The 13,053-nt window shown below is 32.1% G+C and overlaps 3 protein-coding genes across 4 annotated transcripts; 2 read left to right on the top strand and 1 right to left on the bottom strand.

The window, feature by feature from the left end:
- The first annotated feature begins 562 nt into the window (after window positions 1–562).
- On the top strand, window positions 563–4,543 carry LOC149717706 (deoxyribonuclease TATDN1-like). Its single transcript, XM_089840575.1, has 9 exons — window positions 563–905; window positions 2,553–2,647; window positions 2,710–2,773; window positions 2,839–2,985; window positions 3,056–3,225; window positions 3,294–3,370; window positions 3,447–3,517; window positions 3,605–3,737; window positions 3,801–4,543. The coding sequence occupies exons 1-9, from the start codon at window positions 851–853 to the stop codon at window positions 3,910–3,912; spliced, it is 924 nt and encodes a 307-aa protein (XP_089696701.1). The 5' UTR covers window positions 563–850; the 3' UTR covers window positions 3,913–4,543.
- Window positions 4,544–5,306: 763 nt separating this feature from the next.
- On the bottom strand, window positions 5,307–10,463 carry Tmem214 (Transmembrane protein 214). Of its 2 annotated transcripts, none has more exons than XM_089840567.1 (13): window positions 10,156–10,463; window positions 9,845–10,074; window positions 9,626–9,776; window positions 9,338–9,561; window positions 9,077–9,264; window positions 8,763–9,000; window positions 8,582–8,673; window positions 8,356–8,509; window positions 7,284–7,401; window positions 7,113–7,209; window positions 6,852–7,020; window positions 6,492–6,643; window positions 5,307–5,684 (listed from the first exon to the last, which is right to left on the bottom strand). In XM_089840567.1, exons 1-13 carry the CDS (start codon window positions 10,289–10,291, stop codon window positions 5,570–5,572), a joined length of 2,064 nt encoding a protein of 687 aa, XP_089696693.1. In that variant the 5' UTR covers window positions 10,292–10,463; the 3' UTR covers window positions 5,307–5,569. The 2 variants fall into 2 exon arrangements, with proteins under 2 accessions (XP_089696693.1, XP_089696694.1); XM_089840568.1 differs by lacking the exon at window positions 5,307–5,684 and adding an exon at window positions 5,950–6,291.
- Window positions 10,464–10,757: 294 nt separating this feature from the next.
- LOC149717704 (calcium and integrin-binding family member 2-like) lies at window positions 10,758–12,277 on the top strand. The gene is made up of 7 exons (XM_089840576.1): window positions 10,758–11,033; window positions 11,126–11,160; window positions 11,238–11,337; window positions 11,402–11,549; window positions 11,620–11,735; window positions 11,813–11,901; window positions 12,023–12,277. The coding sequence occupies exons 1-7, from the start codon at window positions 10,983–10,985 to the stop codon at window positions 12,042–12,044; spliced, it is 561 nt and encodes a 186-aa protein (XP_089696702.1). The 5' UTR covers window positions 10,758–10,982; the 3' UTR covers window positions 12,045–12,277.
- The last annotated feature ends 776 nt before the right edge of the window (window positions 12,278–13,053 follow it).

The following is a 13,053-nucleotide window of genomic DNA, read 5'->3' as shown; positions in this document are numbered from 1 at the left end:
CAATAAGAGAATATTTACAATTTATACCAAAACGTCTGAGCCGCTTCTCGATTTTGCATATCTTATATACAATCACATTCAATATTCAAGGCAGAATAAAACAAGGTGAAAAATAAGAAAAAAAAGAAACTCGATAGTATGCGACCCATTAATTAGATTTCTCCGATTGATATAAACTTACCACCACTCTTTAGCGATTCCGAAAACGTTTCGTGTAAACCTTTCAATCTCGCAACTATCTCTTTCAGTAGAACAATAATATTTGCACAACTTTTCCCAGTGAGAACCCGAGATTAAGTATGATAATAGTAGGGTGATTTAATGATATTTTTTCATACTTAAAAGAAATCACCCTAGGGTAGTTAAGTTTAGTAAGAGGATAATATGCTTTAATTTAAAACTGTAATGAAAGGTTTAAAGATAATGCCCTTGAAACGGTAGCAAAAACAGAAATCAATTAAGGAAGATTCAAAATCGGAAAATTTATGGCGGGAAAGTTTGGCGCGAGCGCGGAGAGGATGGAGAAGAGACGCGCGCGCGTAATCCCCCCTTTCTCTTCCCTCCCTTACTGGTTGTCTGCTAGAAAAAAGCGCATTTTCCGATCCATGTCGCGGCTTCTTTTCCACTTTATTCTAATCTAATTAATTTTCCCGCCTAATTAATCGCTTGGAACTTGAATGTATCGCTATGAATGGTTTTCCCGCGTTATTTTAGTCGCGAAAGTTTAATTCCAAAGTTACAAAACGTCCTAAAGGCGCGAACGGCTTTATTCCATCCTTCAACAAAGGGTTATTAGGCCTAGCCGCCTACTGTTAGCTACGAGCGGGATCGGCGCGGCTTCGGAATAGACATGGCTTCTTCCCTAGTTCAGCGGAGATTGATTGATATTGGATCGAATTTAACTGGTAAATTTAACCATTTATACTAATTTTTTAACAAATTACATTGACCCCATTTCGAAATAACACTATTTCGAGTCTATTTGACAAGTTTTTGACACTTTTGCGCGTCTTAAACTTACAAAACTACAGTTTGGTCTAATTTTTTTCGTATGGTCTATTTTCCGCATTTCACCATTCACGCGCATTTTTTATTTTTCGCGCCAATTTCAATCGCGCCTTTTCCGCGTTCTTTCAAATTTTTTTTTTTGCATGCCATCTTCAAACTCTTTCTTAGTAATTATTTAAACGAATAAAATTAAAGCTACTTTTTTAAAGAATTTTTCTGATAAATATTTTTGGAAGATTTTTTTTAAACAATATAAAATCCCCAAACAATTTTTAGAAATATTTTAAAAATTCTCAATAATTTTTAAAAATATTTTAAATAAAACTTCCCAATGTTTCATTATTTGGTAAAATAGTAGTATTCCCCCTCCACGGATTTTTAAAAGTTTGTACTCATTTCTGATAGTAAATGAGGTGAGGAACACGATGCCGTTAAAAATTTCCACCGCAAATGATTTTGAAATTTCTATTTTTTTGAATTTTTTTTTATGAAAATTGCAATATTTTGGAAAAGGAGAAATCTAATAGAAACTGAACCTAGCCTAACCTAACCTGAACCTAACCTAACCTAACCTAACCTAACCTGAACCTAAACCTAACCTAACCTAACCTAACCTGAACCTAACCTGAACCTAAAATATCCCAAACATAATCTAAACAAGTGTATGCGCCCCAAATATCAAATATACAAACAACCATAAGTAATATGTGCTACCTTTTTTTTAAAAAAATCATTTGCGGTGAAAAATTTTGACGGCATCGTGTTCCCCACCTCATTTACTATCAGAAATGAGTACAAACTTTTAAAAATCCGTGGAGGGGGAATACTACCATTTGGCCCATTATTTTCTACAAAATTTCCCAATAAGTTTTCATTATTTTCTATAAAACTTCCCAATAATTTTTCATTATTTTCTATAAAACTTCCCAATAATTTTTCATTGTTTTCTATAAAACTTCCCAATAATTTTTCATTGTTTTCTATAAAACTTCCCAATATTTTTTCATTGTTTTCTATAAAACTTCCCAATATTTTTTCATTATTTTCTATAAAACTTCCCAATAATTTTTCATTATTTTCTATAAAACTTCCCAATAATTTTTCATTGTTTTCTATAAAACTTCCCAATATTTTTTCATTATTTTCTATAAAACTTCCCAATAATTTTTCATTATTTTCTATAAAACTTCCCAATAATTTTTCATTGTTTTCTATAAAACTTCCCAATAATTTTTCATTGTTTTCTATAAAACTTCCCAATAATTTTTCATTGTTTTCTATAAAACTTCCCAATAATTTTTCATTATTTTAAATAAAACTTCCCAATAATTTTTCATTGTTTTCTATAAAACTTCCCAATAATAGGAAGCAGCAGCTCCCTACCTTAAACTGCATTAGGTATTATGGGTAGATAACATGGAGTGCCAAACTTCCTATAATATTCCAAAACCACCAAATATTAAAAATAATAATAATTAACCAAAAATCCCCAATAATATATAAATAATTTAGTAAAACTCATCATAAAACATTACCCCATGTAGATCCTATGTTTAGAGGGATTTATAATGGAACTAAAAAACATGCTGATGATTTGCATGAAGTGATAAGAAGAGCTATTGCAAATGGCTTAGAGCGGGTACTTAATTTAAAACTAAATTAGCTCAAAGGTTAATAAATTAATTTAAATTAAATTAAAAGATAATTGTAACTGGGGGAAGTTTGGAAGATAGCAGAGCCGCTTTGGAACTGGCTAAAAGCAGCTGTAAGAAATAAAAACAATTAAAAATTAAAATTTGAGGTTAATTTAAAAAATTTAAAACTATTAAGCAATGCTATACAGCACAGTTGGATGCCATCCTACAAGATGCCTCGAATTTGAGGCGTGTGGTGATCCAGGTGGCTATTTACAACAATTAAAATTGTTAGCCTTAGAAAATGGTCACAAAGTTGTCGCAGTTGGGGAATGTGGACTGGGTAAGGACAATGTCCATACTTAACTTTAACACCCAAAAGACCCATAACTTGATTAGGGAAAACATTTTAGATTACGAGCGACTAGAATACTGCCCTAAAGAAACGCAACTAAGGTATTTTGAGTGCCAATTTGATATAGCAGAGGCTGCTAGAATGCCTATGTTTCTGCACTGTCGTAAATCAGCTGCTGATTTGTTAACTATTGTCAGAAGAAATCGCGAGAGATTCAGTAACGGAGTGGTATGAGAAAATGTCCCCCATAAATTTAGATTTAGCAGGAATAAAACGAAATTTAATTATGAAATTAGGTACATTCCTTCGATGGTACCAAAGAAGAGGCTAAAGCCATACTAGATTTGGGCCTCTTTATCGGAATAAATGGCTGGTATGATAAAAAACATTTCGTTTGTGTTTTTCAGCGGGGAAAAGTTAATTTAAAATTTAAAAATTTTCCTTTACAGCTCATTAAAAACTAAAGAAAACTTGGAAGTTGTTGCTAGTCTTCCAGCTGAGAGATTAATGATTGAAACAGGTCAATATTTAACCCCCCCCCCCCCCCAAGACCCTCCACCCCCCAAAAGGTTTTGTTGTAAAACTTGTAACAAAAATTTTGGTTCAGATTCCCCATGGTGTGAGATTAGAGTTGCGCATGCTGGCTCAAAATTAGTCAAAACTACGTTCCCTTGTAAGAAAAAGGAGAAATTTGAATTGGGATTTCAAGTTAAGAGCCGCAACGAACCAGCCAATATAGTGTAAGTTCTACATTAAGTTAAGCCTAACTTTTTTAAGTCTATATTTGTTTTTTTCTTTTATAGACAAGTATTGGATATTCTAGCAGCAATAAGAGGCGAAGATATCAACGAACTTGCCAGCGTTCTTTACGAAAATACTATCAAAGTGTTCTTTCCACGTGGAAAGGACATTTAAAAATACAAATACCAGTTTCTGACCTAACCGATCGATGCAAAATAACAAAAAGGCATTCTTCTCTGAAAATCAAAATTTTTTATCTATATAAAAGTAGCGAGCTTATCGAGTCAAAGATGTTAGTTTTTTTGAGTTTTTTTTTTTGCGCTTGTGATGCTTCTAAAAAAGCGAAAAAAAAAATAATAAAATAAGAAAAAATTCAAGATGTAAATACTAAATAGTTTAAAAATGAAATTGAGGAAAAATTCCCTAAGGCGAAAAGTGTGGCGATGTTGTTAAATAAAAAATTTACTAATAGCGCTAAAAAAGTTACGTTAATTAGTACTTAAATGATATTTAGCGGTTTCCTCTCTAAAAAAAATAAATAAAAAAAATCTTATCTTTATGAAGGAAAAAAAAAAAAAAAAAATCATGTGTCAAAGGAGGATAAATCCCTAAAAGTTTGTACTTAAGTGTGTTTTTGCGCGTTTTTTGGTGTAAATAACAATTGGATAAATAATTTGGTCAAATATGGTCTTTTAAAGACAACGTGAAAAATTTGTAAAAAAAAAAAAACATGTTTTTTGATGTTTCAACGCCTAGAAGAGTATTTTAGCCATTTTTAATAAAATTAATTTTGTGCAATTGAAAATTTGTTCATTTATCTATCCCATTCCGTCCCATGCGATCACATGACCAGTTTTTAGGCCTAAATTAAGCCTATTTTAATTTTGGGAAATATATTTAATAGAGCTATCTCAATTATGACGTCAGTGCCTATGTAAAACGTCACAGGCTTAGCTTAGCTTAGGCAGAGGGCGGCCATATTTGGTACCGCTTTGGTTGGTTCTATGGGCAAAGAGCATGAGTTACATCACACACAGGTGATCATATGACCAGTTTTTTAGGCCTAAATTAAGCCTATTTTTATTTTGGGAAATAAATTTAATAGAGCTATCTCAATTATGACGTCAGTGCCTATGTAAACCGTCACAGGCTTAGGTTAGGCAGAGGGCGGCCATATTTGGTACCACTTTGGTTGGTTCTATGGGCAAAGGGCATGGGTTACATCACACACACATATGACCAGTTTTTAGGCCTAAATTAAGCCTATTTTAATTTTGGGAAATATATTTAATAGAGCTATCTCAATTATGACGTCAGTGCCTATGTAAAACGTCACAGGTTTAGCTTAGGCAGACCATGACCAGTTTTTAGGCCTAAATTAAGCCTATTTTTATTTTGGGAAATGGCCTGCCTATGTAAACCGGCACAGGCTTAGGTTAGGCAGAGGGCGGCCATGTTTGGTACCACTTTGGTTAGTTCTATGGGCAAATAACATGGGTGACGTCACACTAAGGCTTCTGAGATAGCTCTATATGGTAAAGTTCAACCCATTGCAGCTTAAAAATAGCTTGAATTTGAACAAAATTTATTAAATTCCATCTCTGTAACTTAAAATTTTATTCTTCTGTTCAACATTCACTCTAAAGCAGCGACGTATAAAGTGGAATCATTTATGTATATAAAGAAATATCGAGCAGAAATTTAGTTATTAACAGTGAAGTTAAGAAAGCCAGATAGAGAAAGAAAGGAATGTTAAAGGGGCGCATTTTGGAATTAATAATTGCAAAAGAGCTAATTCAATTTCTTTCTTTGTTTTTTTTTGTGTTTTAACTTAAACATTTGACATAGTTTGCATAAACCATTGATAGGCTGATTTAGTATACTGTTGCATTCCAGCCACCATACCACCAGCCATTCTTTGGAGTTTATCGGGTGACAAGCCTCCGCTATAAATTTAACCAAACCCAAATATTAAGAGAAAAGAAATCAGTAAAAGGAAAAGGAAAAGAAGGAAGAATTTGGTTAATTCAGAAGCGTGGGAACTTAGGGTTAAGGAAAATAGAGTACTTTTTATTGCTATTAACTTAATAACTTGTTTATCCCATATTAGCATAGTTTTTTACGTTAATCTTAGCCCAGTTCCTACACTACTGAAATTACTTGAAAATTACAATAAGTTTTGTATAACACGCTGATAAATACAAGTATAAATAAATTTGGCCCATATAAAAATTTATTTCAGTTAACAGTTTTAATTAATTCAAGACCTTGCTCTCAGAAATTTTAATTTTTCTTCCATTTAATTAGAAATTACCTAAATATTTATTTATATATATATATTAAATTTTAAATTGGCTTAATAATAAAACTTTTGTAATTCATAATTATTTTCCCTCTAATTAATTAAACACAATCACAATTAAAGGACATACACACACATACACCTAATATAGTTTAAGATTTTCCCAATTAAAATAAAAAAAAATAATTATAATTATTATAATTCAGGCACGTATTTTAGTTATTTCGTCACAGTTTCCTTCAGTCTCAAGGCTGGTAATGGAAAATATATTTTTTGTATAAACACAATTTGACAAACATTAATTAGCAAAAATAAAACCCATTAATTGGGGTTTTTGGCAAAAAAAAAAAAAAAAATAGACCTAAATAGTAAATATATCTCCAAAAACTATTGTAATTTTCATTTACCCATTCTGTAACTGTAACAATCATTTTTATTCTATAATTCTTACGTAAAGACATGTTCCTGTAGCCAATGACTGATCACGGAACCTAATTGTAGGACTTGAGTCCATGCCCAAAGTAAATACGTGCCAGTTAGTTCGCTAACAGTGGCAAAATGAGCACTGATGTTGGACCAAAATTGAGGAAAGTTGTCTGTGACCTTCAGGATGTAAAAACACCCATATATATATTCACAAAAGTGGCCAATGTGTCAGTGTAATTGTAATTGTACTTTATAAGGGTCCCAGATATTTAAAAAACAGCCTTATCTTAACTTTGAAACTATTTAATTTAACCCCTTCAAGACTGTTTTAAATCAACTGAACCCATAAAATACATTCTGACAAATGCTTAAAAGAGTTCATTACCGATTGCAATAATGGTGGTACAGTTTTGTTGAGCCAAAGCCAGACTGGTTGACTAGACTCCCATAGCCATAAACCAGCCGCTAATAGGTATGTCTTTATTTCTTTTAAGTATGGACCTAGAACTTTGCAAGCCTTGCCATAATACAATGGGACATTTTGCTCCAAATATCTGAACCCCGCAAAATATGCCATCAAAAATTAAAACAAGGAATGTGCAATTCCCCCCAGAAAACAAACATCTTAAAACAAAGGTATTATTACCTTACAGTTTTCTTTGTGTATATTAAGACTTTAACCCTGGCTTGCTCGTAAACAGCGAGAACCCCGTATTCTTTTAAATACTTCCCTGTTTTTGAAGCTATAAATTTTGGACTTTACAACATGGACTTACTACTTACCAATTTATGAAAATATTGGGGAAAAAACACAGACCTTTAAATGAGCCTTGTAAGTTGATATCGTAAAAAATTAGAGCAGTGAGTGTAAAGATGACTACAAAAATCATTCCTCTCCAAGGAAACCTCCAAACACTCATTTTGGCAAGTAATTCCTTTAAAAAGAACCCAGAAAGAAGACATTATAGTCGGAGACTTAAAATATAAACCAAAAAAAACCACTTAATAAATAAATAAACAAACAAACCGCGCTTAAACGATAGGAATTACTAATTTTTCCAATTACGCAACATGTTTTTGAGTTAGGCTTACCATAGACTAATGGCACCCCATGTTATTTCCCTATAGAGCTTAATACAGTCGAAGGCAGAGGGCTGCCATTACCCCATTAAGCCATACCATTAAGCCTAGGCCCTACATGCATTTTAACTATTTCTTAAACTACGGAATAACTTACCTATTATTCAAGAATGATTCACGATTTCCATAAAATTTTAATTAGACGGATAATTTTGATATATTTAATTCAATTAATCATGATTTTGAAAGTTAGTTAGAAAAGATTAAAAAGGGTTACTAATTTTTAGCCCTAACATTCCCACGAATACGATCCTCGACCTTTTAAAGTGGCCCGACGAAAAAAGAACTCTCGCGGTGGCGGGAATCGATCGCGTTTTAGACGGGCAAAAATCCTAAAGCCACGACGGCATTACACCGGGTGTGAATTGACCAATAAGAACGCGAATAGACCAAAACAACCGAGCACGTGATAAGAATTTTTTTTCCAGCCGCTACTTGTTATATAAAGTATGTCTGTCAGGTAGGCCTAAAACTGATATGCATAAACAAGAAGTTCCACACCTTTATGGAAAGTCCCCCGATACGATTTGCGCGTAAAAATAAAATAAAGACTAAACAAGTAGTCCCATGGTTAAAAGAAAGTATAGGGTAATGGCAGCCCTCTGCCTTCGACTGTATTAAGCTCTACGGGGGAAATAACATGGGGTGCCATTAGTCTATTTTTTTTTTTTTTTTTTTCTTTTCAAGTTTGTCTGTCTTAAATTTTAAATTAATGAAAAAAAAAAAAAAATAATTAAAATTATAATTACATCGCAATATTTTGTGGATTCCATTCCAGTCTTTTTCTGTCCACTTATCTCTTCATTTGTCACTTTGAAGGAATTAACAGTTTCTTTCAATAATTTCTGAGGCAAATTTGACGGCAATTTGTCAAAATTGTTGTATAAATGTCCCAGAAGAATGCTATAAATATAAAAACATGTTTTTTTTTTAATTAACAACATTTAAATGTTGTAATTAAAAACCATTTCAAACCTCGATTCCGCTAAATGTTTGGTATACATTTGTCTCCAAACACTGTAGCTGTGTTTATCTTTAGCTAAACACTCTACTAAATTGGAAAGTACCTAAAATAAATATTTAATATTATAATTAAGCTGTATATCCAATTTTTGCCCTTAAAATTAAATTTAATTTTAATTAAAAGAATATTTACTTCTTCTTTCATGGGACTTGTAGAACTCGATAACCGACTCAAATAAGAAGGGAAAAAATTCCTCATGACTGGCTCTTGTTGGGAACAATAAGACAAGGCTTTTAATTTAGGGAAAAGATTCAAAAGTTGACGGTGATTTGGGGCGTGACTTCCCGAAGTTGAATAAACAAAATCAAAAACGGGAAAAAATTCCCTGACTCCCAAAACATCAGATACGGGCTTTGTATCAGGATGTAACCTTTAAAAAAGTCAATTAAATAATTACTAATCAATTAATTAAACCTAAAAATTACCGTTTATAATTAATTAATTACTTAAAAAGACTTTCCAAGTACTCCACTGTGTATTTAGAAAATGCTCTCATACCAACAACAGGAAACATTAACTCTAACCATATTTTTAAGCCAGCTTTTAAACTGGTCAAACCAGCTTGACCAGCAGCCCAAAGAATGGTCAAACATACAGGATGTCTATTTTGACAAGAGTTACGAACTTCAACAAGCTGGAATTATAAATTAATTAAAAAAATGTTGTTAATGATGGTATAGTTTTATTAGATGTAAGAATATACATACTTTAGGCAAGTTATTGAGAATTATTTCAGGTTTAACTTGAGCCAGGCACTGTAGTAAGACTCTATATCCGTTAATGTTAAGTGAGAAATCAGGTTTGGAACCTTCTTGGACAATTGACGAGACACAGTGGTCAAAAAACAGATTCAAAGTGTTGCTGTTGCATTGGCTTAGAGTGTTCTTAAGCAACTGGTGAATTCCTTTTGGTAAGCTACTTGATGGATAATCTGTTTCAAAGGGAAGTGCTTAACTTAACTTATTTTAATCCTTTTACTACCTTAAGAAACATACTAGAAGGCTTATTGGTAAAAACTGGGTCTAAAACTTCGGCAGTTAACTTCAAATTAAGGAAAGAAGCCAAGTCTTTCAACCATATTGAGGGAACTTCGGGGAATTTTGTTTGGACATTGTCCAGAAGGTTCTTAATGTCCTTAATTGAAAGCTATGAAGTAATTTTGTTAGTGGGTAATGTTAAACAAATGTTATTTAATTAATTAATTAATTAATTACTTCATTGGAAACTTCTTCAAATGTAGATGGTGGTTTTGGAAGATCCTTTTTCTTCTCTTGACCCTTCTTCTTAACTGGTGCTTGGCTAGCACCATTCTTTTTATTTTTATCTACCACGCCATTGGTTTTACCATTAGCTTTATTTCCATCATTCCTTTTCTTCATCTCTTCTTGCTTCCGTTCCTTCTCCAAAAATGCTTCAAATATGGTTCTGTCCTCTTTAAGTGGACCTTAACATGGTAAAAGTAATATTCTTTAATCAAATACAAATAAAAAACACGTGACGAAAGTCACGAAACAAAATTGATTACCATTTTCGGCAAGTTTAGGTAAATTATCGACAGCCTTCTTGGACTTATTCTTATTGTTGACATCTGTGGAGTTGCCGCCGCCGCCACGTTTTTTGCCCGATTTACTTCCTACAACTTCCCAAGCGTTTGATGACATTATATTTTACAAATTAAGCGCAATTTTAAAATTATATTAAACTTTAACAATCATTAAAATACACCCAAATTTTTAAAACTATGTAGTATAAAACGCGAGCAATGACCTAAGCCTACTTTCGCAACCAGCCGGCTTCGTCCACGTCAAAGAAAGAAATGGGGGGAAAAAAGTAGGCGGGATAAAAGTTGGAGGAGGAAACTAGAGCCACAAATAAACAAGTAGTCCTAAAGTTCAACCCTGCATTGCCCACAGTTCTTTAATAATGGAATGTTGCGAGGCTTAACAAAGACAGACGTATGACACTATACCATTAGCTCTACTTAAAGTCATCCTTCTAAAGTTACAAAACTACTATCCATCTCAAAACGATTACGCAGCGAAATCAAAGGCTAGATTCTATCATTTCTATAGACTAATGGCACCCCATGTTATTTGTCCATAGACCATAATACTGTCAAGCTGGGAAACTGCCATTACTACTATCCATGTCAAAACGATTACGCAGCGAAATCAAAGGCTAGATTCCATCATTTCTATTGATACGAAAGAGTGACGCAATTTTACTCATACTGTACTCTCCGTTTGAAACCAATTCTTTTTTTTTTTTTGACAAGGCTATAAAAAATATTTACGGTCGTGATTCTTTGATGTTTTAAATTTGCATATTAAAGGTTTTCGATACATTAAAATTATGGGGCAAGGGGCGAGCTCTTTTACTGAAGAAGAACTGGACGATTATCAAGTAAAAATTAATTTAAATTCATTAATTTATATTCTTTTATAATGCTAAAATAAATAAAATGCCTAAACGTAAGCCTTGGCTTCTCAAAACAGGAACTAACTTATTTCACAAAGAAAGAAATTTTACAGTAGGTGTAGAACTATAAAATCGTAACTTAAAGGGTCATTGAACAAATTTTTTTTTTAAATTTAAATAAAATTACAGTGCTTATAAAAGATTTAAGAACTTGGCCCCAGATATTGTTGGAAAAGATAGAAATGCCAAATTACCCCAAGAAAAAATATTATCTTTGCCTGAATTACATGTAAAATTAATTTTAATTAATATTAAGCAAAAATCAGTCATAATGAGTTATATTTTTTCTAAAGGAAAATCCTTTCCGTGAAAGAATATGTAAAGTTTTTAGTTCAAGTCAAGATGGTCATTTGACTTTTGAAGATTTTTTAGACATGATGTCAGTTTTTAGCGAAGCCGCTCCTAAATCAGTTAAAACAGAATATGCCTTTCGTATCTATGGTATTATTACCCAACTAATTACTAGTTAAAACTGTCTAGTCTAACATAAACCTATTTCCAATCTTTAAAGATTTTGATGAAGATGATATGCTATCAACAGATGATTTAAGAGAAATAATTAAAAGATTGACTGAACCAGGTGGCCAAAAATTAGATGAAAATGATATAGATGAACTTGTGGAAAATGTACGTTAATTGGGAGAAATTTGATACTTTGTAAAAAAATATAGACTTAGGCCTAATTTGGTCTAAACTTCAAACAGATTATGAATGAAGCTGATTTGGATGAAGATAACTATTTAGCTTTTGCAGAATTTGAGCATGTTATATCAAAATCACCTGATTTCATGAAGTATTTAAATAAAAACCACCAAAATGGCGGCCAACTGTTAAGCCTTGGTCATGTAAACAGATGGCCGCCAGCGCCATCTAGTGTAAAATATAAAAAACATTAAAATTTAAATTTCTTTCAGCTCATTCAAGATCCGTCTTTAAAATTAAATAAAATTAATACTACAAAACGAAACTACCTTCAATTTCTTGATGATCCTCTTGATTACCATAATTGCCAAAGATGATTTTTTTATACATAATTTACAGTATTGTTAATTATTTACCAATCATTAATTAAAACAATTATTTAAGAAACACATTGTTACTATTTAATAATAAAAAAAAATGCCATAAATGAATATTAAAAATCAAAGGTATAATAATTTTATACTGAATCTGCTTTGTTTGTTTGTTTATTTATTTATCCATTACTGACTATTGATCAATTAATATAATCCTAAATTAATCCAATGACATGAATGACAACTTCAATTTTCTATGCACCAAAAAAATGGCGCCATATTTAAAGAGACAATTAATTAATTACCGGTACAATTATGGATCAAAAAGCGATTTGTAAAAAGTGTAGATATTCCTTAACTATTCCAAAAAACTATTTCTAGATAAAAATATCAGAGATTTTGAGTGTTTTTGTTTGTTCTAAAGCGCCTAAAACTACCGTTCCTAAATCCTAAATACCCTAGTCCTACCCTGTTTAAATATTTATATTTTTACAATAACTAACTAAAAAAAGAAAAATCGTCCGTCAATTAATAATTATCAAGGTTTTTTAACAATACAATACAAAAATATTTCCAAAAAACAATAAAATGGGGGCACAAAAAAAAACTTTAAACTTGGTAAATATCCAGGTACTTAATTACGTCATCATTACCGTCAGGAGCAGATGACAAAGGAGTCTCGGACGCTAGCTTCCACAATATAGAGGGCAATGGCACCCGCGTACGTCACAGCTGTAGCGGTATCGTTTGCCATAGACGCGCTATCAGACATTATAGCAGACGATGCTTTTGGTGGATTATATCTGGCACCAAAGTCTGCTGGGAATTTGTTTTGTAATAACGGACTAACGGTGGCTACTGAGGTTCGTCTTATCCGATCGCGACATAAATATACACAATATAATTATACTTTATTCAAACAGCTGTAA

The sequence above is a fragment of the Phalangium opilio genome, unplaced genomic scaffold (assembly GCF_054372755.1).
Source record: "Phalangium opilio isolate 3A_F unplaced genomic scaffold, DU_Popi_V2 ptg000003l_1, whole genome shotgun sequence".
Classification (NCBI taxonomy): domain Eukaryota; kingdom Metazoa; phylum Arthropoda; class Arachnida; order Opiliones; family Phalangiidae; genus Phalangium; species Phalangium opilio.
This window is presented reverse-complemented; position numbering and strand designations above follow the sequence as displayed.